Below are 25,478 nucleotides of genomic sequence, written 5' to 3'. Positions count from 1 at the left end.
AGAAAAGACATCATTAGCTAATAAACGCTAGACTAACTAGATACCAAAGCTTGCTCTGTGAAAATCCCCACATAACCATTGAAGTTTGCAACACCCTAACCCCGCCACCTTACTCCTAGTATCAAAGAGCCCAGTTAAACATAACTGTTCAGAGGTGCTGGACTCAGTTTATTCTAGTGGGCCCAACCTCTGAGACCACCCTTAAACATCAGTAGACTAGGAGCTGTACGTAGATAAGAGGAGCTTTGCCAACCCCTGCAAAGTGACTCTGAAGAAGACGACAAGCCCTGCTGCAGTCACACCCAGCAGCTGACTGGTCCACGCACGACTGAAGCATGAAGAAACTCATCGCAGGACTCATTTTCCTTAAAATTTAGACTTGTACAGTAAGGACTTCAACTGACCTTCCTCAGACAAAGAACTGTTTCCAGTATATACATCAAGTCACTGAAGTAAGACAAAAGATTGCTACAGTCCTATTATTTTATAGTTATTATAAGTGTACCAGGATTCTAAAAGAAATTTGTTTGTATAATGCTATTCTATCCAAAGTATGTAGCCCAAGGAATAACCAACCTGATGTGTGTTATAACCCATTTTAAGCCTCCCATGATTACAGTTTTTAAAATAAAATTAAAGACTAGTCTTTTTCTAAGTGACACAAGTAAAATAATAGCTAGAACAGAAGAGGGGTCCCCAAAAATATAACCTTAAAATTTGATGCTTGTGCCACTATTGATAGTAAGCAGCATAGAATAAGATGCAGTTCTCTAAATTAGAAGAAAAAGTTACAGAGTAAAAAAACATAAGTATATCTGTCAAGAATCATATTTATGTGAGATGTGTCAATACTAGTCTTATGTCATTTAGGCTACTTAAAAAGAAGATTAAAAAAAGATCCTGTTTAGCTGCAAAAAAGAAAAGTCAGCCCCTCTTGCATGAGTGGGAGCTGCAACCTTTTAAAATTGATAATCACAAACCCATCAGACCCAAAGTAAAATAAAAAAAAAAGTAACATTAAGCATTGATGAAAAAAAAACTAGATCCTAGTATAAACATCCTAATAAAAAAAGAAGTTGAAAAACGCTCTCCAGAACCAGTATTTCAGACTTTCTATGATGAACTAAATGTGCCAGCACCTAAGATTCCAGGAAAAACTAAAAATTTGTTTTTGCAATTAGCCGAACATGTAGCCCAGTCTCTACAAGTCACCTCATGTTATGTTTGTAGGAGAACTGTAACAAGAGATCAATGGCCATAGGAAGCCCGAGAATTAGTTCCTACAAAACCAGTTCCTGATGAATTCCCAGCCCAAAAGAACCACCCTGACAATTTTTAAGTTCTAAAAGTCTCAATTATTAGACAGTATTGCATAGCTAGAGAAAGAAAAAAATTCACTCATCATCCTGTAAGGCAGCTTAGTTGTCTTAGGCAAAAGTTGTATAATAGTACCACAAAAACAGTTACATAGTAAAGTTCCAATTACACAAAAAGAAATCCATTCAGTAAATTTCCAAAGTTGCAGACTGTTTAGGCCCACCCAGAATTCCACCAGGACTAGATGGCCCCCACCAGGTTATACTAGATACATAGACAGAGCTTATGCTAAGCTGCCTGATCAGTGGACAGGTAGCTGTGTAATTGGCACCAGTAAGCCATCTTTCTTCTCTTACTGCCCATAAATACAGGTGAACTTCTAGGCTTCCCAGTCTATGCTTCCCGTGAAAAATGAAACATAGCCATAGGTAATTAGAAAGATGATAAATGACCTCCTAAAAAATTATATAATACTGTAAGTCTGCCACTTAGACACAAGACAGCTCATGAGGTTATCGAACCCCCATCTACATGCTCAACCGATTCATACAGTTGCAAGCTGTTTTAAAATTACTAATAAAACTGGTCAAGCCTTGACTGTTCTTGCCTGGCAAGAGACTCTGATAAGAAATGCTATCTATCACCGGGCGCGGTGGCTCACGCCTGTAATCCCAGCACTTTGGGAGACTGAGGCGGGCAGATCACAAAGTCAGGAGATCAAGACCAGCCTGGCTAACACGGTGAAACCCCATCTCTACTAAAAATACAAAAAATTAGCCGGGTGCGGTGGCAGCGCCTGTAGTCCCAGCTACTCGGGAGGCTGAGGCAGGAGAATGGCGTGAACCTGGGAGGCGGAGCTTGCAGTGAGCTGAGATCGCGCCACTGCACTGTAGCCTGGGTGACAGAGCGAGACTCCATCACCAAAAAAAGAAAAAGAAATGCTATCTATCAAAATAGACTAGCTCTCGACTACTTGCTAGCAGCTGAAGGAAAAGTGTGTAGAAAATTTAACCTTACTAATTGTTGTCTACACATAGATGATCAGAGGCAAGTAGTTGAAGACATAGTTAAAAATATAACACAACTGACACATGTACCCGTACAAGTGTGGCATGGACTCAATCCAGGAGCCATGTTTAAAAATTAGTTCCCAGCAATAGGAGGATTTAAAACTCTTGTAATAAGAGTTATAATAGTAATAAAAACCTGCCTACTGCTCTCTTGTTTGCTACCTGTACCTCTTCAAATGATAAAAAGCTTCATCGCTACCTTAGTTCACCAAAATGCTTCAGCACAAGTGTACTATATGAATCACTATCAATCTATTACACAAAAAGACATAAGTAGCAAAAAATAAGAGTAAGAACTCCCACTAATAAAAAGTGAGACTCTCAAAAAGAAGAAATAAAGGAAGAGAGAGACCCTCTCATATTGTTTTATATTGTTTTATACTCAGTACCTGTTTTAAGAAAAAACAACAAGAAAGTAAAACCAAAGACAGGCAGCCCCGCGCCAGGCCCGAAACCAGGCCTGGGCCTGCCTGGCCTAAACCCAGTAGTTAAAAATCAACTTATGGCTTAGAACCCAATGTTATTCATAGATTCCAGACATTGTATAGAAGAACATTGTAAAACTCCCTGCTCTGTTCTGTTTCTCTCTGACCACTGGTGCATGCAGCCCCTGTCACGTACCGCCTGCTTGCTCAAATCAATCATGACCCTTTCATGTGAAATCTTTAGTGTTGTGAGCCCTTAAAAAGGACAGAAATTGTGCATTCGGGGAGCTCGGATTTCAAGGCAGTAGATTGCCGACACTCCCAGCTGAATAAAGCCCTTCCTTCTACAACTCAGTGTCTGAGAAGTTTTGTCTGCCGCTAGTGCTGCTACACACTGTTACAACGTCAATGCTTTTTTAAAAAATCCCTTTTTTTCTTACTGAGGTGGAGGAAGGAGCTCTGGGGTAGAGGGTCTTACTTTGTCGCCCAGGCTGGCCTGGACCTCCGGGCTCAGCGGTCTTGCCGCCCCTGCTTCCCGAGTAGCTGGGACCCCAGACTCGCCACCTTGCCCGCATCCCTGCTGTGTTTAAGCAGGAGGTGGTGACCTCACTCCTCCCTGGCCTGAGGCCTCCGCTCCACACCCCAGGCGGTGGCTCTAGGGAAGTCTCCGGAGCTGAGCACAGGGTGGACTCCCCCACCCCAGTGAATGGAGAATAGAAAGGGAGAGGATTTCTATTCTGTCCTGTGGGCCGTCAGCATGAAATTAGAGGTTTCGCTGAGGCAGGGCTTTGTATTTCGCATTCTAGTTTGCCTTCCTTCCCTTGACAACTTCCAGATTTTGGACATAAATTGCTAAAACTAATTTCAATATCAAGGAGCTTTCCTGGATCCAATGACCGCCTCACGTTGACTTCTCAGGGAGGTACTATTTCAATGACTGCTGAGCTGCTCCAGCCTCACTGGCGGCTTTCGCCTCGAAAACCCGGAAAAAAGGCGCAGAGAGCGAGATGGAGGAAAGCTCAGGACCCACCCCCTTCTCGCCCCCACAACCCCTCACAGCCCAGGACTCTTCTCCTAGCCAGGCCCCTTGTTTCTCAACCCCGCCCCGGCCTCGTTCAGGCCCCGCCCACCTCTTCGCGTCTCTTCCCGGCCTCGTCCAGGTCCCGCCTACCTCCTCGGGGGTCCCGCCCAGGCCTGGCCTCTGTCCTGCGCTGATTGGCATAGACCCGGAAGCGGATGGCAGGGACTGAAGGTCACACCGCAGCGCGTGAGTTTCGCTCTGTTTTATGTGTGCTTCCCAGTCCTGTGGTGCTGCTATACCGGGGCGTTGAGTCCCCACAGACCTGGAAATTGCGGCCCCTCTTTCTCAACCCAGAGCAAATTGAGACGTCCGGGTGAGAGTCCGTGAGTCCCTTCGAGTTTAAAGTGGCCCTGAGGCAGGTCCCGTCCTCGGTCTTTCTGCAGTGGGGTCGTGCAGACACCTCCTATCGCGGAATTTTCCTTCTCAAAACCCTTCCTGACCTGTCCTCCCGCCTCGCGCTGTTTCAAGTCCTCACCCGCGAGCTGGATTCCAGCCCTGGGCGCCTCCCACCGTCGCTGTCGTCGGCTTCAGGAGCGCCGCGACTCAACCCCAGTTCCCGGGAGGCCGCGTCCTCTGCCTGGTCCTAAGATCCTGCAGACGCCACCCCTGTCCGAAGGCGCCGTCGCTCCCCACCTCCCTCCTTGTGCGGGGCCCTGTTGCTACCTAGTTCCAACTCCTGGAAAACGAATATATGCAATCAAGAAAGCACTCCACAGAGGGGAGTGGGCCCGAGCCAGCGTCTCCAGGGCCCCGTTTAGAAAGTTTTGGGGGGTTAAAGTATTTATTTTGAGGTCCCTATGGGCTACCCCTTATCTGGATGAAGGATTTGGCCCTTGGCCAACGAAATGCTGAGGTGAATTGGCCCGAGGCCAGAGCAGATGGGTGCCCTATGCAGATGAAGGTGTGGCCGGTGCTTGGCCGTGGCCACTCCTGGGCTCTTCCCCTTTCTGAGAGGTGGTGGAAGGGGGAGGGCGGTAGGGAGAGCGGCCTTTGATCCTTTGTTACTCCGGATGGGGAGATGGGGTTTTTCCTTTTTGTCTAGTTTTAGAAAGTTCGCCTTAATTGGCCTTAGATTCGCTGCCCCCAGACCCAGGACCCAGGTATTTCTTTTTTATTCTTTTTTATTGGAGATGGGGTCTCACTCTGTTCCCCAGGCGGGAGAGCGGTGACAGGATCACAGCTCACTGCATCATCAACATCCTATGCTCAAGCTATCCTGTCACCTCAGCCTCCAGAGTAGCTGGGACCACAGCCGCGCGCCACCACACCGCGCTAATTTGTGTGTACTTGGTAGAGACGGGCTTTTGCCTTGTTGCTCAGGCTGGTCTCCAACTCCAGGGCTCAAGCGATCCAGCTGTATCGCCCTCCCAAAATGCTGGAATTACAGGCATGAGCCACCATGCCCGCCTTGTTTCTTAATTAAAAAATAAATAAATAAAAATAAAGGCCGTGTGCAATGGCTCATGCCTGTAATCCCAGCACTTTGGGAGGCCAAGGCGGGCAGATCACCTGAGGTCAGGAGTTCGAGACCAGCCTAGTCAACATGGCGAAATCTCGTGTCGAATAAAATAGAGAAATTAGCCAGGTGTGATGTCGGGCGCCTGTAATCCCAGCTACTCAGGAGGCTGAGGCAGCAGAATCCCTTGGACAGGGAGGGGGAGGTTGCAGTGAGGTGAGATCATGCCACTGCACTCCAGCCTGGGGTGACAGAGCGAGACTCCGTCTGAAAAAAGTAAAATAACTACTTTTCAAATAAGCTTTGGTAGAATCTTATGAGCTCACATCATTGTTTTCCAACTATGATATGAGTTCAAAATTTTCTTCTTTGACCCTACATTTTATTAGATATATACATTTTTAGATGTATATATTTTTAACCATTTTAAAAGTTTCTCTATGAAATTTGTTGTGTTCAGTTTACATAGAGGACTGCATGCTTTCTAGTCTGTATCATATATTGGAAGCATTTACTAGTACCTGATAAATGATTTTAGGTTGTTTCTTTTTTTCTTTCTTACTTTTTTTTGAGACAAAGTCTCCCTTCTACCCCCAGGCTGGAGTGTGATGGCACGATCTCGGCTCACTGCAACCTCCGTCTTTTGGGTTCAAGCTCTTCTCCTGCCTCAGCCCCCAAGTAGCTGGGATTACAGGCGCCTGCCACCACGCCTGGCTAATTTTTGTATTTCTAGTGGAGACGGGGTTTCACCACGTTGGCCAGGCTGGTCTTGAACTCCTGACCTCAGGTGATCCGCCCACCTCAGCCTCAGAAAGTGCTGGGATTACAGGTGTGAGCCACCGTGCCTGGCCAATTTTAGGTTGTTTCAATGTGTACTTTATAAAGATATCAAGGACCTATTTTGTTTGTTTGTTTTGAGATGGAGTTTTGCTCTTATTGCCCAGGCTGGAGTGCAATGGCGCGATCTTGGCTCACCACACCCTCTACCTCCCGTATTCAAGTGATTCTCCTACCTCAGCCTCCAGAGTAGCTGGGATTACAGGCATGTGCCACTACTCCAAGCTAATTTTGTATTTCTAGTGGAGATGGGGTTTCTCCATGTTTGTCAGGCTGGTCTCAAACTCCCAACCTCAGGTGATCCACCCACCTCGGCCTGCCAAAGTGCTGGGATTTAAGGTGTGAGCCACCACACCCGGCCCCAGGACCTTTCTTCTTTACGCTAACATCAAAATTTGGTTAAAGTAGCCGATTCTATTTTCTTTCCTTATGTCATCTGATAAAATGGTGAGCTGTGAGCTTCTAAGTAAATGTCTCCCTCAAGTTCCTCTGGTTCATAATATTCCTTGCAGATGCTGAATGATGGGCTGGATTGTTTTGGAACCTTGTTCCAGCAGAGCCCATGTGTTCATGAAGAAAACATTTGCTTACAGCTTATGACTACCATTGCCTCTCTTTCAGTGTTTTGTTGTTGTTGTTGTTGTTTTGGTTTTTGTTTTGTTTTGTTTTGTTTGAGAAGGAGTCTCACTCTGTCACCCAGGCTGGAGTGCAGTGGTGTGATCTTGGCTCACTGCAACCTCTGCCTCCTGGGTTCCAATGATTTTCCTGTCTCAGCCTCCCGAGTAGCTGGGATTACAGGCACACACCACCATGCCAGGCTAATTTTGGTATTTTTAGTATAAACCAGGTTTCACCATGTGGACCAGGATGGTCTCAATCTCCTGAGCTCGTGATCCACCTGCCTCGGCCTCCCAAAGTGCTAGGATTACAGGCGTGAGCCACCGCGCCTGGCCTCTTTCAGTGTTTTAATCACCTATAGCTATGTGTTCACACTTGTGTTTATTTTGAACGTATTACTGTCATATTTCTGGGGAAATAATTACGTGTTTAGGATTCATGCCGTCAGAACCTTAGACATGGAGAGAGACATTCGTTTTGCTCAGGTGTGTAAAAGATAGTCCTGGAATTTTCTTTCTTTCTTTTTTTTTTTTTTTTTTTGAGACAGTCTTGCTCTGTCACCCAGGCTGGAGTACAGTGGGGCAATCCGGCTCACTGCAACCTCTGCCTTCCATGTTCAAGTGCTTCTCTTGACTCAGCCTCCAGAGTACCTGGGACTACAGGAGCCAGCCACCACACCCAGCTAAATTTTGTATTTTTAGTAGAGACAAGGTTTCACCATATTGGCCACACTGTTCTCTGAACTCTTGACCTCAAGTGATCCGCCCACCTCGGCCTCCCAGAGTCCTGGGATTACAGGTGTGAGCCACCTTGCCTGTCCCCTCTTTACTAGTTTTTAATTTACATAATGAATTCTGATTTTGAACCCATGTATTGAGTTTTTCCATTTAGTTACTGTATTTTTATCCCGAGAGTTTCTGTGTAGTTTGTCATAATTTCTGTATGTTCGTTGTCCTTCTCATTTTCTTCATGCATTGCTTTTATGATTTCTTGAAGTTGTGTCTTAATTCAATGAGCTTCCAGCTTTTTGGGGGGTGGAGGTGATGGGGTTTCACTGTGTCCCCCAGGCTGGAGGGCAGTTGTGCGATCTTGGTTCACTTCAACCTCTGCTCTCCAGGCTCAAGCAATCCTCCCACCTCAGCCTCATGAGTAGCTTTGGTTGTGTCCTCTCCAGGTTTTTGCTTATACCTTCTGAACGCAAGCTAATTTAAGTGTGTGTGGTTGTAATTTGAAGTATGTGCAGAAGTGCATTAATGGATAAGCCCATGATTTTTTTTTTGAGACAGAGTCTCACTTTGTCGACAGGCTGGAGTGCAGTGGTGCCATCTCAGCTCACTGCAACTTCTGACTCCCGAGTTCAAGTGATTGTTTTGCCTCAGCCTCCCAAGTAGCTGGGACAACAGGGGCGTGCCAAGAAGCCCAGCTAATTTTGTACTTGTAGTAGAGAGGGGGTTTCACCATGTTGGCCAAAATTGTCTCAACCTCTTGATCTCATGATCCACCCGCCTCACCCTCCCAAAGTGCTGGGATTACAGGCATGAGGTAATGCGTGTGGCCAAGCCCATGATTTATGTAGAAAACACAGCATTTGCAGTATATATATATATATATATAATTATTTTATTATTTATTTTTTTTGAGAAAGTCTTGCTCTGTTGCCCAGGCCTGCATTGGGGAGGTGCCTGGGGCCTGTACAGTGACACAAGGTGTTCTTCCCTGCCCAGCACCAGCCCCTGGAAAATGGGCTCCTCTGACATGCAGGTGTACAACCCTCCTGTGATTATGTGGGCCAAAGGGATCAGGAGACAGAGAGAGAGCAGTAAAAAACCTGAGACAGAGAAAAGAAGAATGAGAAAGGCCCATAACAGATGGCAACGTAGAAAATGGGTGAGGGATTTGCCAAGAGACAGCAAAAGTGAAAGAAAAAAAAAAAAGAAAGCAGGAGGAGAAAAGCAACTAGAGAAATGTAGAGAAAAGCTAGATGTACAGAGAGAGGAAGGACAGCAAGGTAGGGAGAGGGGCAGCAAAGAGGGAGGCTCATCAGGGTGAGGGAGAGGAGGAGGGATTTGGAGCCAGGGCAGACAGCAGGGTGGTGCTGGTGGCAAGGAGAACAGAGGGAGAAGCACAGCAGGGAGGACACCTGGGGATCTGGGGTGCCAGAGAGTGGGGCCAGGGGGGTATAACAAGGAAGAGAGAATTTAACAGGGAGAGCAGAGGATGCGCAGAGATGGGAGAAGAGGTGGAAATCTATAGAGATTGAGGATGATCTAAAGATTGGGGAGAAGGAGCAGCAAGAGGTTAAATGAGTTGTGGAGATGGAGCCCAGGTAATTTGTGTATTTTTAGTAGAGACGGGGTTTCACCGTGTTGGCCAGGTTGGTCTCGAACTCCTGACCTCAAGTAATCCACCCACCTCAGCCTTCCAGAGTGCTAGTATTACAGGCATGAGCCACCGCGCCTGGCTCAATTTTTGTATTTTTAGTAGGGACAGGGTTTTACCATGTTGGCCAGGCTGGTCTCGAACTCCTGAGCACAAGTGATCCTCTCACCTCAGCTCCCTAAGTAGCTGGGACCACAGACACACAGAAGTGTGCCACCATACCTTCCTAACTTTTTGTATTTTTGTAGAGATGGGGTTTCACCATGTTGCCTAGGCTAGTCACAAACTCCTGAGCTCAAGTGATCTACCCACCTCGGCCTCCTAGAGTGCTGGGGTGACGGGCGTGAGCCACCACACCCAGCCTCTGTGTGGGGTTTGGTTAGGTCTGAGTCTGTGCCCTGAAGGGCAGCTCATCCCAGCCCAGCTCCCCACTGCTGCAGCGTGTGTGTAGACTCCTTCAGTAGGGTAGTGGGAGTTTTCCTGTAGGAGTTTATCGTCCCTGGGGCAGTGGGCAGCAGAGGGGACCATATTTCCCAGGATGAGGTCTCCTTTGTATGTGTCATTGTGTTATGGGGAAGGGGTGTGTTGATTCTGAGTGATAAACAACATATTTCTAACATTTAGGATTGACTTCTAAAGACTCTTGGTACCTGAGGAAGAAACCCAGAAGAGGAAAGCAAAGGAGTCAGGGATGGCTCTTTCTCAGGTGAGATGATATTCTCGGTGGATTGTTCTGTCTCCTTCCTTTCAGAAACGCTGGCGCCTGGAGTTGGGAATCTTCTCTTAGTCTGAAGCATCCTGCCTGACAGGTTTGCTCACAATCACCCATGCCTTCCCTCAGTCCCTCTTATCTCACTTAGATTTTATCTCTTGTGACCAAGTGACATGAAGTTGGGAAGAGGCTGCACTGGGCATGGTCCTGGGAAGGGCTCACACCCAGACATGGATGGAGATGGGGTGAGGGTCCCATGGTGTCAATGCTGTTGGGTAGCAGGGATTGTTCAGGGGCCACATCTGGATGCACTGTCAGCTCACTGTGGACCAGGATTAGAGCAGCTGCCAATGGAAGTCACGTATTAATGTGCACAAAGTACGTGGTAAATTCTAGAAAAGGAGACCAATAATAGGAAATCTTTTCTGCCTGACATTATAGTACATTTTTAGGTAATTGAGTGAGTTACTGTGTTTCCGACTCAAAAAATCTTACTAATTAGAATGGAAACTTCATACATAGATATGAATGATACAAGAATGATCCTATCATTATTTTAAGAATATGAAATCAACCTAAATAATAGCAGGAGATTCATTCAACCATTCTTAGCACATTAAGCTCATGGAGACTGTGGTGTTCCTGTGGAGAGGCTTGTGAAACAGGTGTTTGTGGTAAAACTGGTTACCATTTTTCTCAAATATGGCAGCGGTACTTCTTTTTTATCCTAGAGGATAAAGCCATATTCTTATTCCACCTATAACTATTATTATTATTTTTTCTGAAACGGAGTCTTGCTCTGTCACCCAGGCTGGAGTACAGTGGCATGATCTTGGCTTACTGCACCCTCTGCCTCCCGAATTCAAGTCATTCTCTGTCCTCCAGGCCAGGCAGTTAAAAGGGTAATTGATTCATCTAGGATGGGGCATTTCCTGTTTCCCTAGATCTGATGAGATTCCACCCACCAGCAGCTGCCAAAGTATCCTTTTCCAGCAAGATGAGATTCCTCTTCAGTTAAACAAAACTTGCTACCTTTTTTTTTCTTTTTTTTTTGAGACGGAGTCTCACTCTGTCACCAGGCTGGAGTGCAATGGTGATTTCTCGGCTCACTGCAACCTCCGCCTCCCAGGTTCAAGTAATTCTCCTGCCTCAGCTTCCCCAGTAGCTGGGACTCCATGTGCGTGCCACCACGCCCAGCTAATTTTTGTATTTTTAGTAAAGATGTGGTTTCACCATGTTGGCCAGGCTGGTCTCAAACTGCTGACCTCATGATCCACCCGCCTCAGCCTCCCAAAGTGTTAGGATTACAGACATGAGCCACTGTACCCGGCAAAACTTGCTACTTTTTATATTTGTAAAACCTATATATGTATATGCATACACATCCCCGCACACATACACACACATTTATACATACATACATATGTACACACACGTATATATTTTGAAAATCTGGGACAAATGACAACCCTTTGTATTAACATCTAGTTTTTTTTCAGTCTGTGTAGGTTTTATTATTTTGTGAACATTTACAAAATGGATTTTTGTGCTTTGTGTAATTTTACTTTCATGTATTTTATTTTATTTTGAGACGGGGTCTCGCTTTGTTGCCCAGGCTGGAGCGCCCTAGTGTGATCGTAGCTCACTGAAACCTCCACCCTCAGGGTCGAGCCATCCTCCCACCTCAGCCTTCCAAGTAGTTGGGACCACAGGTGCCTGCCACCACGCCCGGCTAATTTTTTTTTGTCTTTTTTGAGACGGAGTTTCTGTTGCCCAGGCTGGAGTACAGTGATGCAATCTGGGATCATGGCAACCTCTGCCTCCCAGGATCAAGCCATTCTCCTGCCTCAGCCTCCCATGTAGCTGGGATTACAGGCATATGTCACTGCGCCCAGCTGATCTTTAACTGTGGACATTGTCATCTTTGAAGACGTCACTCGTGCTGTGTAGCATCGAGATACTGAATGTCACTTGGTGTGTCCATAAAAGTTTCAAGCATCTCTGTAACAGGAACTCTGCATTGATTTTTTATTTATTTCTTGTATTGTTTACAAGCATAAGAAATTCCTACTGAGAGAATGTTATGGTCTCCTCAAAAACTGTAATCAAACATGGCTGGGAAGACATCATGTGGTGAAAAATCCCTTACTTGGATTTGTCTGAACATTCACTACAATTAAATCCTTGCTTTCCCCTCTCTCCTCTTCTCATTTTCTGTAAAGATAAGAACTCCTCCCATAACCATTTGCTTAAAATGTGTTTTCATTTCAGGGTCTGTTGACATTCAGGGATGTGGCCATAGAATTCTCTCAGGAGGAGTGGAAATGCCTGGGCCCTGCTCAGAGGACTCTATACAGAGACGTGATGCTGGAGAATTATAGGAACCTGGTCTCCCTGGGTGAGGATAACTTCCCTCCAGAAGTGGGGATGTGCCCTTGTGGATCTTTGTATTTTCTCTTGTTTCTCTTGGGAGTTGCATCCTTGCTTGACTAAAATGGAAGCTGTATTGATTTTGAAATGAAAAGCTTCATGATGTAGCATCTGGACTTTCACTGTCCCCTTTGTTTAGATGTTCTGCGTTCTTCATGATACCTCAATATGGGTTCCAGAACTAAAGTAGGCATAAAACCTTATGGCAAGCTGGGCATGGTGGTTCATGCCTGTCATCCCAGAACCTTGGGAGACTGAGGTGTGTGGATCACTTCAGGTCAGGAGTTTGAGACCAGCCTGGCCAACATGGTGAAACCCTGTCTCTACTAAAAATACAAAAATTAGCCAGACGTCGTGGTGCATGCCTGTAATCCCAGCTCCTAGAAAGGCTGAGGAAAGAGAATTGCTTGAACCCAGGAGGCCAAGGTTGCAGTGAGCCGAGAACACACCGCTGCACTCCAGCCCAGACGACAGAGCAACACTGTCTCAAAAAACAAAAACAAAACCTTATGGCAGACTTTAAACATATCCAGTTCCCTGTTTCCTTCTCCTGTGCTTTCAACTCATTAGTTCTTGGAAGAGAGCTCGATGTCCACATATTACATATTACAGTGCTCCAACAGCATTCAGAATGAGGCAGTCAGTGGAGGAATTTGTGAAATATTTTCCTAGATCCACCTGTAATGTCTTCTTTCCTACAGAAATATAGGGCTGGGACTCTAGAAAAGCTCCAGCACATCATGGTCCTTTCTTTTTATAAGCACGAGTCTCTTTCTGACCTGTTATCTCCATGTTGGAGCAAGGGAAAGAGCCCTGGACTGTGGAGAGTGAAGTGAAAATAACAAAAAAGTCCAGATGGGTGGGAATATATTACAGGTGTAAACGCAGGTAAGAGCTCAGATGGGCAGAGTGGAAGCTCCACCTTCAAATAGTGTGTGGGGAAACTCTCTGCAAGTGGGAGAATTCTGTGGCAAAAGAAAAGTTTCAATCCTGAGATCTCTGAAGGGACATCTTTCTTTGCCCTCACTTATCCCTCTGCTCTTTCCTTATTTACTTCTTTTCTTTTCTTTTGTTTTCTTTTCTTTTCTTTTCTTTTCTTTTCTTTTCTTTTCTTTTCTTTTCTTTCTTTCCTTCCTTCCTTCCTTCCTTCTTTCTTTTCTTTCTTTCTTTCTTTCCTTCTTCTTTTCTTTCTTTTTCTTTTGATAGTTTCACTCTTTCATCCAGGCTACAGTGCAGTGGAACGATCTTGGCTAACTGCAGCCTCTGCCTTTCAGGCTCAAAGGATTTTTGTGCCCCACCTTTCTTGGAGGCTGGGACTGCAGGCGCTCACCACCATGCCCAGCTCACTTTGTGTTTTTAGTAGAGATGGGGTTTCACCATGTTGGTCAGGCTGGTCTCAAACTCCTTATCTCAAGTGATTCACCTGCTTCGGCTTCCCAAAATGCTGGGATTACAGGCGCGAGCCGCCATGCCCAACCGTTGTTATTATTTTAAATAGTTTTGTCTTTTAGTTCTTAGTAAACATAAGTGGTTTAAACATGATTCCAGTGTGAATATAACAACCACATTAGTGTCCATTCCATTCAGTATGCAGAAGTGAAGTGCGTTGTATTGATATATGGGGAGAGGTTATTGTTGCAGGTATGTTAAACATCTTAAACTTATAGCACAATAATGAAGCTTAAAATTTCCATAACCTGGCCAGGTGCAGTGGCTGACACCTGTTATTCCAGCACTGGGATGCTGAGGTGGGCAGATCGCCTGAGGTCAGGAGTTCAGAACCAGCCTGGGTAGCATGATGAAACTTCATCTGTACTAAATTTACAAAAATTAGCCAGGCACAGTGGTGGGCAGCTGTAATCCCAGCTACTCAGGAGGCTCAGGCAGGAAAGTCACTTGAACCCGGGAGGTGGAGGTTGCAGTGAGCCAAGATCGCACCATTGCACTCCAGCCTGGGAGATAGAGTGAGACTCCATGTCAAAAAAATAAAAATAAAAATAAAAAAATTCCATAACCTACCAAAACTACTTCTTCTCCAGTAGAACTTTTTTTATTTTTGTCAGAGTTATTTTTGTGTATGTTGCATTTCTGTTAACATATATGTACAGTGTTTTTTCATACCTTTTCATTTTTAATAATATGAAAAAAAGTTTAGTTATGAAGAAAAGGTATACGTATGTGAGTTTCTGTATCTGTCCTTTTATTAATTAATTAATTTATGTATTCATGAGACAGAGTTTTGCTCTTGTCACCGAGGCTGAAGTGCAATGCTGCAATCTTGGCACCGCAACCTCCACCTCCCCGGTTCAACCAATTCTCCTGCCTCAGCCTGTCGAGTACCTGGGATTACAGGCATGCACCACCACACCCACCTAATTTTGTATTTTTATTGTTTTATTTATTTATTTATTTTTTTGAGACAGAGTTTCACTCTTGTTTCCCAGGCTGGAGTGCAATGGTGCAATCTCAGCTTACTGCAACCTCCACCTCCCAGGTTCAAGCAGTTCTGCTGCCTCAGCCTCCTGAGTAGCTGGGACTACAGGTGCTGACCACTATGCCTGGCTAATTTTTTGTATTTTTAGTAGAGACAGGGTTTCACTGTGTTAGCCAGGATGGTCTCGATCTCCTGACCTTGTGATCCACCCACCTCAGCCTCCCAAAGTGCTGGGATTACAGGCATGAGCCACCACGCCTGGCCTAATTTTGTATTTTTGGTAGAGACAGGGTTTACTTCTTGTTGTCCAGGCTGGTCTCGAACTCTTGACCCCAGGTGATCCGCCTGGCTTGCCCTCCCAAAGTGCTGGGATTATAGGCATGAACCACCATGCCCAGCCTACCCATTTTTTTTATTTACCTTTACTGGAGAACTTTATATATGTTTGTGGGTTGGAGTTATTCTTTAGCCTTCTGTCATTTATTTATTTTTTCTTTGAGACACAGTCTCAGTCTCTCACCCAGGCTAAAGTGCAGTGGTGTGATCTTGGGTCACTGCAACCTCCACTTCCCAAATTCCAGTGATTCTCCTGCCTCAGCCTCTCAAGTAGCTGGGACTACAGGCGAGTGCCAACATGCCAGGCTAATTTTTTTGTATTTTTTTTTTAGCAGAGATGGGGTTTTACCTTGTTAGCTGGGATGGTCTTGATCTCCTGACCTCAGGAATCTCCCACTTCATCCTCCCAAAATGCTGGGATTACCACGCCCTACATGTCTCAAGGTTTTTAAAACATGTTAGTGCTATTAGATGGCTTCAAGTATTGCAAGATTTATAGTAGAGACCCTAAACATCCTTTGTTTAATAAGATTTGTCAGCCTGTGGTGATGTTGATGATGAGATGCTCCTGTTCCTTTCTCTGTCATTTCACTGTTAGAAATAGCTTAGATTGACCGGCCACGGTGGCTCATGCCTCTAATCCTAGCACTTTCAAAGACCAAGGTGGGTAGATTGCTTGAGGTCAGGAGTTTGAAAACAGTCTGGCCAACATGGTGAAACCTGGAATGTACTAAATGCCAAAAATGGGCCAGGCGCAGTGGCTCACACCTAAAATCCCAGCACTTTGGGAGGCTGAGACAGGTTGATCACTTGAGGTCAGGAGTTCAAGACAAGCCTGGCCAATATGGTAAAACCCCATCTCTACTAAAACCACAAAAACCAGCTGTGTATGGTGACTTGCACCTATAATCCCAGCTACTTGGGAGGCTGAGGCAGGAGAATCACTTGAACCCATGAGGTGGAGGTTGCAGGGAGCTGAGATCATGCCACTGCACTCCAGCCCGGGCAACAGAGTGAGACTCTGGGCTGAGGAGGGAGAATCAGTTGAGGTAGGGGAATCCTGCCAGTACACTCTAGCCTGGGTGATAAGAGCGTGACTTGATCTGAAGAATAAACGAAAAAGGAAGTAGCTTAAACTGGGAAGCTTAAGACACAGAAATTTATTTCTCATGAATTTGGAAAGTGGGAAATCCAAGAGCAAGGTGCCAGCCAAATTGGTTCCTGGTGAGAGGCTTCTTCATGGTTTAGCCCAGCCGTCTTCCTGCCATGTCCCAATATGGTAGAAAGAGGAACAGGCAATGAGCTCTTTAATGTCTCTATAAATGCACTAGTTCTATTCATGAGGGTTCAACACCCATGACTAAATTCTCTCGAAGTCTGCATCTGCAGGAACATCCTGTCAGAGAATACCACATCTACCAAAGCTTATTTGAGAAGTAGTTATTTATCTTATTTTTTTTTGAGATGGAATCTCATCTTGTTGCCCAGGCTAGAGTGCAGTGGCACTATCTTGGCTCACTGCAACCTCAGCCTCCCAGGTTCAAATGATTCCTGCCTCAGACTCCCAAGTAGCTGGGATTACATGCACCTGCCACCACGTCCAGCTAATTTTTTTTGTATTTTTAATAGAGATGGGGTTTTACCATTTGTTCCAGGCTGGTCTCAAACTCCTGACCTCATGATCCACCCGACTCAGCCTACCAAAATGCTGGGATTACAGGTATGTGCCACCGTGGCCGGCCATTAGTCAATTCTTATTCCTTATAATTCTGTGTATTTTCTTCACCTCATACTTCACAAGGTAGTGATTTTAACATGTATTTCAGTTCTTATGTTGTGCACGGGTGGTAACTACAAGTTATGGCCTTTTTCCTAAGAGGGAATTGTTTAGAATTCTGCAGGCAATATAAATTGACTTATTATTTTCTTCCTTTTATGAGTTTTTGGTATGTGGTATTCAATATAACTGACACACTCCCTTCGTTAATGTCACAAACTGCCGCTGGGCACAGTGGGTCCTGCCTGTAATCCCAGGACTTTGAGAGGCCGAGAAGTGTGGATCACCTGAGTTCGAGATCACAGTAGTTCACAGGAGTTCGAGACTAGCCTGGCCAACATGGTGAAACCCCATCTCTATTAAAAGTATAAAAATTAGCTGGGCATAGTGGTGTGCGCCTGTAATCGCAGGTGCTCGGGAAGCTGAGGCAAGAGACTCGCTTCAACCCAGGAGGCGGAGGTTGCAGTGAACCAAGATTATGCCATTTCACTCCAGCCTGGGTGACAGAGTGAGACTCCATCTCAAAAAAATAAAAATACAAATTTTTTTTTTTTAAGTTACAACATGCCTGTTCCACATGGATATAGGTAATTTTGTAACAGTTATTCAGAAAAATATGGTATTAACATTTTCTTTTTTTTTGAGACGGAGTCTCACTCTGTCGCCCAAGGTGGAGTGCAATGGTGTGATCTCAGCTCACCACAATCTTTGCCTCCCGAGTTCAAGTGATTTTCTTGCCTCATCCTTTCAACTAGCTGGGATTACAGCTGCCCATGACCATGCCCGGCTACATTTTCTATTTTTAGCAGAGACACGGCTTCGCCATGTTGGCCAGGTTGGTCGAACTCCTAACCTGAGGCGATGTGCCTGCCTCTGCTCCCAAAGTACTGGGATCACAGGTGCGAGCCACCACCCCCTGCCTTTTTTTGTTTTCTGAGACAGAGTCTCGCTTTGTCACCCAGGCTGGAGTGCAGTGGTGCGATGTGGGCTCACTGCAAACTTTGCATCTTGGCTTAAATCAATTCTTGCGCCTAAGCCTCCCGAGTAGCTGGGACGACAGGGTGGGCCACCACATCTGGCTAATTTTTGTAATCTTATCTTCTCAGTGCTATGATTGTTTGATAATACAGAATTTCCATTGATTTTGATTATCCTTACAAGAGCTTGTTGTGGATTATTTACCAATATAGTACATTGTCTGGTTTTTTAACATTTATTTGTGTATACTAAATATACTGTGTATATGAAGAATACATATTTTTCTCTTCTTTGATGTGACAGTGATATATTTTTTGCACTGTGTGATACCCCTTAGGATTAAAGTGGAAAAATACTCCTTACTTTAGGCTTATGCGTGTTTGTGCCCTGTCAGTGTGTTGTCATGATATTGGGAATAGGCTTCTGTAAAAATGATGTGAAGTACATGTAATTGGCCTTTATTTATTAAAGAATCTTACTCGTTTTGTGTTCCTAAACTTTGAAGCTCATGTTTGGGAAGTTTAAAATAAGTATTTTTGTGTGTGTGTGATATTTATACATTTCAGTGTTTTATACCATCTGTACTTAATTGGAAACCTATTGGTGTTTATATTTTGTAGATATCTCTTCCAAATGCATGATGAGGACATTGTCATCAACAGGGCAAGGCAATACAGAAGTGATCCACACAGGGACATTGCAAAGACAAGCAAGTTATCACATTGGAGCATTTTGCTCCCAGGAAATTGAGAAAGACATTCATGACTTTGTGTTTCAGTGGCAAGAAGATGAAACAAATGACCATGAAGCACCCATGACAGAAATAAAAAAGTTGACTAGTAGTACAGACCGATATGATAAAAGGCATGCTGGAAACAAGCCTATTAAAGGTCAGCTTGAATCAAGATTTCATTTGCATTTGCGAAGACATAGGAGAATTCATACTGGAGAGAAACCTTACAAATGTGAAGAATGTGAGAAAGTTTTCAGTTGCAAATCACATCTTGAAATACATAGGATAATTCATACTGGAGAGAAACCATACAAATGTAAGGTTTGTGACAAGGCTTTTAAGCATGATTCACACCTGGCACAACATACTAGAATTCACAGGGGAGACAAACATTACACATGTAATGAATGTGGCAAGGTTTTTGATCAAAAAGCAACCCTTGCATGTCATCATAGAAGTCATACTGGAGAGAAACCTTATAAGTGTAATGAGTGTGGCAAGACCTTTAGTCAGACATCACACCTTGTGTACCATCATAGACTGCATACTGGAGAGAAACCTTACAAATGTAATGAGTGTGGCAAGACCTTCGCTCGAAATTCAGTCCTCGTAATTCATAAGGCAGTTCATACTGCAGAGAAACCCTATAAGTGTAATGAATGTGGCAAGGTTTTTAAGCAACGAGCAACTCTTGCAGGACATCGTAGAGTTCACACTGGAGAGAAACCTTACAGATGTGAAGAATGCGACAAAGTTTTCAGTCGCAAATCACATCTTGAAAGACATAGGAGGATTCATACTGGAGAGAAACCATACAAATGTAAGGTTTGTGACAAGGCTTTCCGGAGTGATTCACGCCTTGCAGAACATCAGAGAGTTCATACTGGAGAGAGACCTTACACATGTAATGAATGTGGCAAGGTTTTTAGTACAAAAGCATACGTTGCATGTCATCAAAAACTTCATACTGGAGAGAAACTTTACGAATGTGAAGAATGTGACAAAGTTTACATTCGCAAATCACACCTTGAAAGACATAGGAGGATTCATACAGGAGAGAAACCTCACAAGTGTGGTGATTGTGGTAAAGCCTTTAATTCACCTTCACACCTTATTAGGCATCAGAGAATCCATACTGGACAGAAATCTTACAAATGTCATCAGTGTGGCAAGGTCTTTAGTCTGAGGTCACTCCTTGCAGAACATCAGAAAATTCCTTTTGGAGACAATTGTTTCAAGTGCAATGAGTATAGCAAACCATCAAGCATTAATTGACATTAGAGTCAAATCAGCATTGACCTGAGTTTGAGTTGACTTAACATTGATTTCAAGCATTAATCGACATTAAACTGTTTATGTTAAGAGGATTGGGCCAGGCGTGGTGTCTCACACCTGTAATCCCAGCACTTTGAGAGGCCAAGACAGGTAGGTCACTTGAGGTCATGAATTTGAGACCAGCCTGGCCAACAGACGGGAGCCACTTTTCCCAGCCTGTATGTTCTTTTATTTATTTATTTATTTTTAAGATGGAATCTTGCTCTGTCGCCCATGTTGGAGTGCAGTGATGTGATCTCGGTTCACTGCAACATTCACCTCCCAGGTTCATGCAATTCTCCTGCCTCAGTCTCCTGAGTAGCTGGGACTACAGGTGTGTGCCACCATGCCTGGGTAATTTTTTGTATTTTTAGTAGAGACTGGGTTTCACCGTGTTAGCTAGGATGGTCTCGATCTTCTGTCCTTAAAATCCACCTGCCTCCACCTGCCAAAGTGCTGAGATTACAGGTGTGAGCCACCACACCTGGCCTGTTTTTTGTTTCTTTAACAAAAAGTTATAGAAATTTATCTGGGTATTGTGTTGAATCTACATCACATTCGGTTATATAATCATTTAGCAATATTATTCCATTCAATATGGCTTGTATCTCTTATTTGCACGTTTTTAATTACTTTGATCAATGTTTGTAGATTTGAAGGTAGAAACTTCTCAACTTTTTTCATTTATTCCTAAGTATTTCTTACTTTAAGTTCTTTAGCAAATGAAAGTGTTTTTTTAATTTTCATTTTAAATTGTTTATTGTTAATGTATGGAAATTCAACTAATTTTTGGTGCTGTTATTCTATTCTGCAAATCCACTGCATATGTTTATTAGTTCCAGTTGCATTTTGGTTGACTCTTTGTGATTTTCTACACAGAAGATCATGTCATCTACAAAGAAATAGAGTTTTACTTCTTTCTTTCTGATTTGGATGAGTTTGATTTCTTTTGCTATTTCATTGCTCTAGCTAGGACAGCCAGTATTGATTGAATAGAAGGGGTGAGAGCAGTCTTGCATCATGTGAGATCCTACAGGAAAAGCATTCCATTTTCCCTGATTGGTTATTTCTGCTGTGGTCATTTCATGGATGGTCTTTGTATTGTTGAGGTAAATTTCCTTCTCTTTCTATTTTGTTTAGGATTTCCATGATGACTGGATGTTGAATTTTGTGAAATGCTTTTTCTACATGTATTGAGATGATGTGGTTTTCATCTTTCATTATGTTCAAGTGGTATATCACATTGATTTGCTTGACCATGTTGAACCATTTTGCATCCCAGAAATAAGTGGCACTTGCATATCAACAATCCTTTTTATAACCTCTTGAATACAGTTCGCTAGTACAAGGGGTCTTCAGGAAGTTCATGGAAAAATACGTATTATGAGAAAATTGTGCATGATATCACATTTTTTGCACCAAGATAAACTGGTACAAATCCATTATAACATGTCTGAACAGGGTTTGGTTTGAGGCACTCAGAAGGGTAAGACATGAGTTTGAAAAGAGACTCAATCAAGGCAATGTAAATTCTGCTAAAACTGAAACAAGAAGAAATATCAAATTTGCAATGAGACCAGATGCTGTGGCTCAGGCCTGTAATCCCAGCACTTTCAGAGGCTGAGACAGTTGGGTCATGTGGGCCCCGGTACTCAAGACCAGCCTGGGCAGAATGGTGAAACCACCTTCTCTACAAAAAATACATAAATTAGCTGGGCATCGTGGCACATGTCTGCTGGTTCAGCTTCTGTGGAGTCTGCAGTGGGAGGATGGCTTGAGCCTAGGAGTTCGAGGCTGCAGGGAGCCATGATCATGCCATTGTACTCCAGCATGGGTGACAGAGACAGATAGTGTATCAAAAAATGAATCTGGTAAAGTTTGGATAGAGGGACAATGAAATCATTGATGCTTTATGAAAAGGTTATGGGGACGATTCCCAAAATAAATCACCAGTTTGTAAATGGAAAACTTATTTTAAGTTGGGACAAGATGATGTTGAAAGTGATGCACAGGACAGGTGTGGTGGCTCACACCTGTAATCCCAGCACTTTGGGAGGCCGAGGCAAGAGCATCACGAGGTCAGGAGATCGAGAACATCCTGGCTACCACGGTGAAACCCCGTCTCTACTAAAAATACAAAAAATTAGCCAGGCGTCGTTGTGGGGGCCTGTAGTCCCAGATACTCAGGAGGCTGAGGCAGGAGAATGGCATGAACCCAGGAGGTGGAGCTTGCCATGAGCAGAGATCATGCTACTGCACTCCAGCCTGGGCGACAGGGCGAGACTCCATCTCAAAAGAAAAAAAAAAAAAAAAAAAGAAAGTGATGCACAGAGTGGCAGGCAGACCATCCACATCAGTTTTATAGGTACAACTGTCAAAGAAGACATTGGAGAAGAGCCAAGCTGGATCTATAAGGAATTGCACATGAGATGGCACACATATTCATGCTGTCTGAAGATTCAGTCACGTTACCATATCAAGCTGAAAATGTCACCACTATCTGGAGAGTTGGACATGTTTTATTGAGAATGTATTTTTTCTCTCTGGATCTGTTATGAACACATTTGTTGGCTTGGTTCAGTAATAAATATGTGAGACTTTTCATTTAAAAAAAGTCAAATGACTTAATTCTGTATTTTAAATTATGTTTTGTTTGTTTTGTTTTTTTAGATGGAGTCTTCTGAAAATTTTCTCATCTTCTCTAACCCGGTTCATGACAGACCCTTGGACTTTACTGTTGTGGAAAAATCTATATAAAACAGTATCAGAGTGTCAAAGCATTATGGCTGTCACAAGCTTGTGAAAGGAAAATAAAAATTAGTAAGCCAAAGAGAAAAGTCAATCTGGGAACTGCGTCAGACAAACCTGCCTTCCATTTTATTCCTAAACAAAATAGCTACAAAGATTTTTTAAAAAGCTACATATGCCCCTCCCAAACCGGGAACCTCAAGATCTCCACCCTAAAATAGTTCTGTTGAATTTCACCCTGGCGATGTAAACTGAGAGCTTATCTTCACAGATGTGGGAAAGAACCCATCCCTCTGCACACCTGAGTCAAATGTCTATCTGATTGCTTCCCCTGCCCTATTGTTTATGTAAAAATGCAGGGTCACTGAGCCAGCCTAAGGCATAAGTGACTTATCCCTCCTCCCCCCTCACATATAAATTGTGTATTTAGTGAAAGGCTGATCAAAGACTCAAAGAATGTTATTATTTGTTATCTACCTGTGACCCAGAAGGTCCCCAATTCCAGTTATTCCACCTTTCCAGACCGGACCAATGTATATATGTACTGATTGCTGTCTCGTGTGTCTGTAAGATGTATGAAACCAAACTGCAGCCTCAACACCATGGACACACGTCATCAGGACCTCCTGAGGTTTGTGTTAATTGGCCTTAGACTCCCCCTGTCCCCAGACCCAGGACACATGTGTTTCCTTTTTCTTCATTTCTATTAAAGATGGGTCTCATTCTGTTGCCCAGGCATGAGAGCAGTGACAGGATCAGCCCTCACTGAAGCTTCAATCTCGGTTCAATGGATCCTCCCACCTCAGCCTCCAAAGTCGCTAGGATCACAGCCGGGTGCCACTGCACTGGGCAAATTTTTGTGTTCCTAGTAGAGATGGGCTTTCACCATGTTGCCCGAGCTGGTCTTGAATTCCAGGGCTCAAGCGATCCAGCCGTATTGGCCTCCCAAGGTGCTGGGATTACAGCCATGAGCCACCATGACCAACGTGTTTCTTAATTTAAAAAAAAAAAAAAAAAAGACCAGGTGCTGTGGCTCATGCCTGTAATCCCAGCACTTTGGGAGGCCAAGGTGGGCAGATCACCTGAGATCAAGTATTTGAGAACAGCCTGGCTAACATGGTGAATCCTCGTTTTGACTAAAATATAGAAATTAGCTTGGTGTGGTGGTGAGTGCCTGTAATCCCAGCTACTCAGGAGGGTGAGGCAGAAGAATGGCTTGAATTTGGGAGGTGGAGGTTGCAGTGAGCTGAGATCCTGCAACTGCACTCTGGCTGGGCAAGAGTGAGACTCCATCTCTAAAATAAAAGTAATATAAAAAACTGCTTCTCATGAAAGCTTTGGTATAATCTTACGAGGTAACATCGTTGTTTTGCAACTATGATATGTGTTCAAAATGTTCTTCTTTGACCCCACATTTCATTAGATATATTTTTTAACCATTTTAAAATTGTTTTTCTCTGAAATTTATTGTGTTTAGTTTACATTGAGGACTGCATGCTTTCTAGTCCATATCATACATTGGAAACATTTTCTAGTATCTGATAAATGATTTTAGGTTGTTTCGATGTGTACTTGATAAAGATATCAAGGAACTTTTTCTTTATGCTAACATCAAAATTTAGTTGAAGTAGCCTGTTATTCCATCTTCTTTCTTTATGTCATCTAATTAAATGGTGAGCTGTGAGCTGCTAAATAAGCATTCCCGTCAAGTTCGTCTGGTCCATAATATTCTTTGCAGATGTTCAAGGATGAACAGGATTGACTTGGAACCTTGTTCCAGCAGAGCCCATGTGTTCATGAAGAAAACATTTGCTCAGATCTCATTTGTACCACTGCCTCTCTTTCAGTGTCTTAAACACCTATAGCTAGGGATTCACAGTTGTGTTTATTTTGAAGATATGACTATGATTTTTCTGGGAAAATAATTACATGTTTAGGATTCATGCCATCAGGACCTTAGACGTTGAAAGAGACATTTCATTTGCTCAGGTGTATAAAATTGTCCTGGAATTTTTTTTTTCTTTTTTTGAGACGGAGTGTCACTCGGTCACCCATGCTTGAGTGCAGTGACACCATCTTGACTCACTGCAACCTCTGCCTCCCAGGCCCAAAGATCCACCACAGTCAGCCCCTCAAATGGCTGAGACCACAGATGCACATCACCACGCCTGGCTAATTTTTTCGACTTTTGGTAGAGATGGAGTTTCACTGAGCCCTGAAATACTTTGCCAAATAGTGTGTGGCTTTTCCTTTAGGAGAGGGTAATGCTCAGGTGTAATTTGAATTTTAAATGGATTCCAGTCCTCCAAAAATGTAAACATCACAAGTACCAGAATGGAAAAACAGGGGATTAGACTCAAATCGTCTTGAACCTATTTTTGTCTCTGTCCACACCCACTGCTTTTCCTTATCTCATCTCAGCTTTAACCCACCTACCCATGTCCCCTGCAGGCCTGTCCACTGAGCTCTACAATCCTGTGTCCAGTTGTCTGCTCAGCTCTCTGCTGGGACATCAAACAGGCATCTCCACCTTCACGTGTCCATAAGTGACTTCCTAAACCCCCAAACACATTCCCTTACCATCCTACATGTCTCAGATGAGGGTGACAGTGTATTTCTGGAAGCTTAGCCAAACTTGACAGCATGTATTTTAAGTATGGGAGATAAATTACATTATTTGTAAGTGTTGTCATTTATAATGTAAAGAGACATTTGCATGTATATACATGAAAGGAGTGAGAAAATACATCGTTTCCAAAATTCCTTTGAGGTGTGGGAGAAAAATGTTTCAAGGCCTCATCCCTGCGGATCTGGGCTCCCAGGACCCCTCTGA

General features: G+C 43.8%; 1 protein-coding gene across 16 annotated transcripts; it reads left to right on the top strand.

Annotated features, from left to right (window-relative positions):
• The first annotated feature begins 3,966 nt into the window (after nt 1-3,966).
• LOC101152401 (zinc finger protein 320) lies at nt 3,967-22,734 on the top strand. Of its 16 annotated transcripts, none has more exons than XR_010132050.1 (6): nt 4,054-4,206; nt 6,294-6,391; nt 9,808-9,889; nt 12,167-12,293; nt 18,471-21,006; nt 22,568-22,734. XR_010132050.1 is itself a non-coding variant. In XM_063701611.1 (5 exons), exons 3-5 carry the CDS (start codon nt 9,875-9,877, stop codon nt 19,856-19,858), a joined length of 1,530 nt encoding a protein of 509 aa, XP_063557681.1. In that variant the 5' UTR covers nt 4,061-4,216; nt 6,294-6,391; nt 9,808-9,874; the 3' UTR covers nt 19,859-22,734. The 16 variants fall into 16 exon arrangements, 8 of the variants coding, with proteins under 8 accessions (XP_030860508.1, XP_063557681.1, XP_063557680.1 ...); XR_010132049.1 differs by having other exon boundaries at nt 4,086-4,206; nt 18,471-20,183; nt 22,098-22,734; XR_008673951.2 differs by lacking the exon at nt 6,294-6,391 and having other exon boundaries at nt 3,967-4,079.
• Nucleotides 22,735-25,478: the final 2,744 nt, after the last annotated feature.

The sequence above is a fragment of the Gorilla gorilla genome, chromosome 20 (genome assembly GCF_029281585.2).
Source record: "Gorilla gorilla gorilla isolate KB3781 chromosome 20, NHGRI_mGorGor1-v2.1_pri, whole genome shotgun sequence".
In the NCBI taxonomy this organism is placed as follows: Eukaryota; Metazoa; Chordata; class Mammalia; order Primates; family Hominidae; genus Gorilla; species Gorilla gorilla.
This window is presented reverse-complemented; position numbering and strand designations above follow the sequence as displayed.

Excerpts from the sequence above, each read along its gene's own strand:
- LOC101152401 (XM_031004648.3), top strand. Across the intron at positions 12,294-18,470 it reads TAGGAACCTGGTCTCCCTGG|ATATCTCTTCCAAATGCATG; the intron begins GTGAGGATAACT and ends TATATTTTGTAG.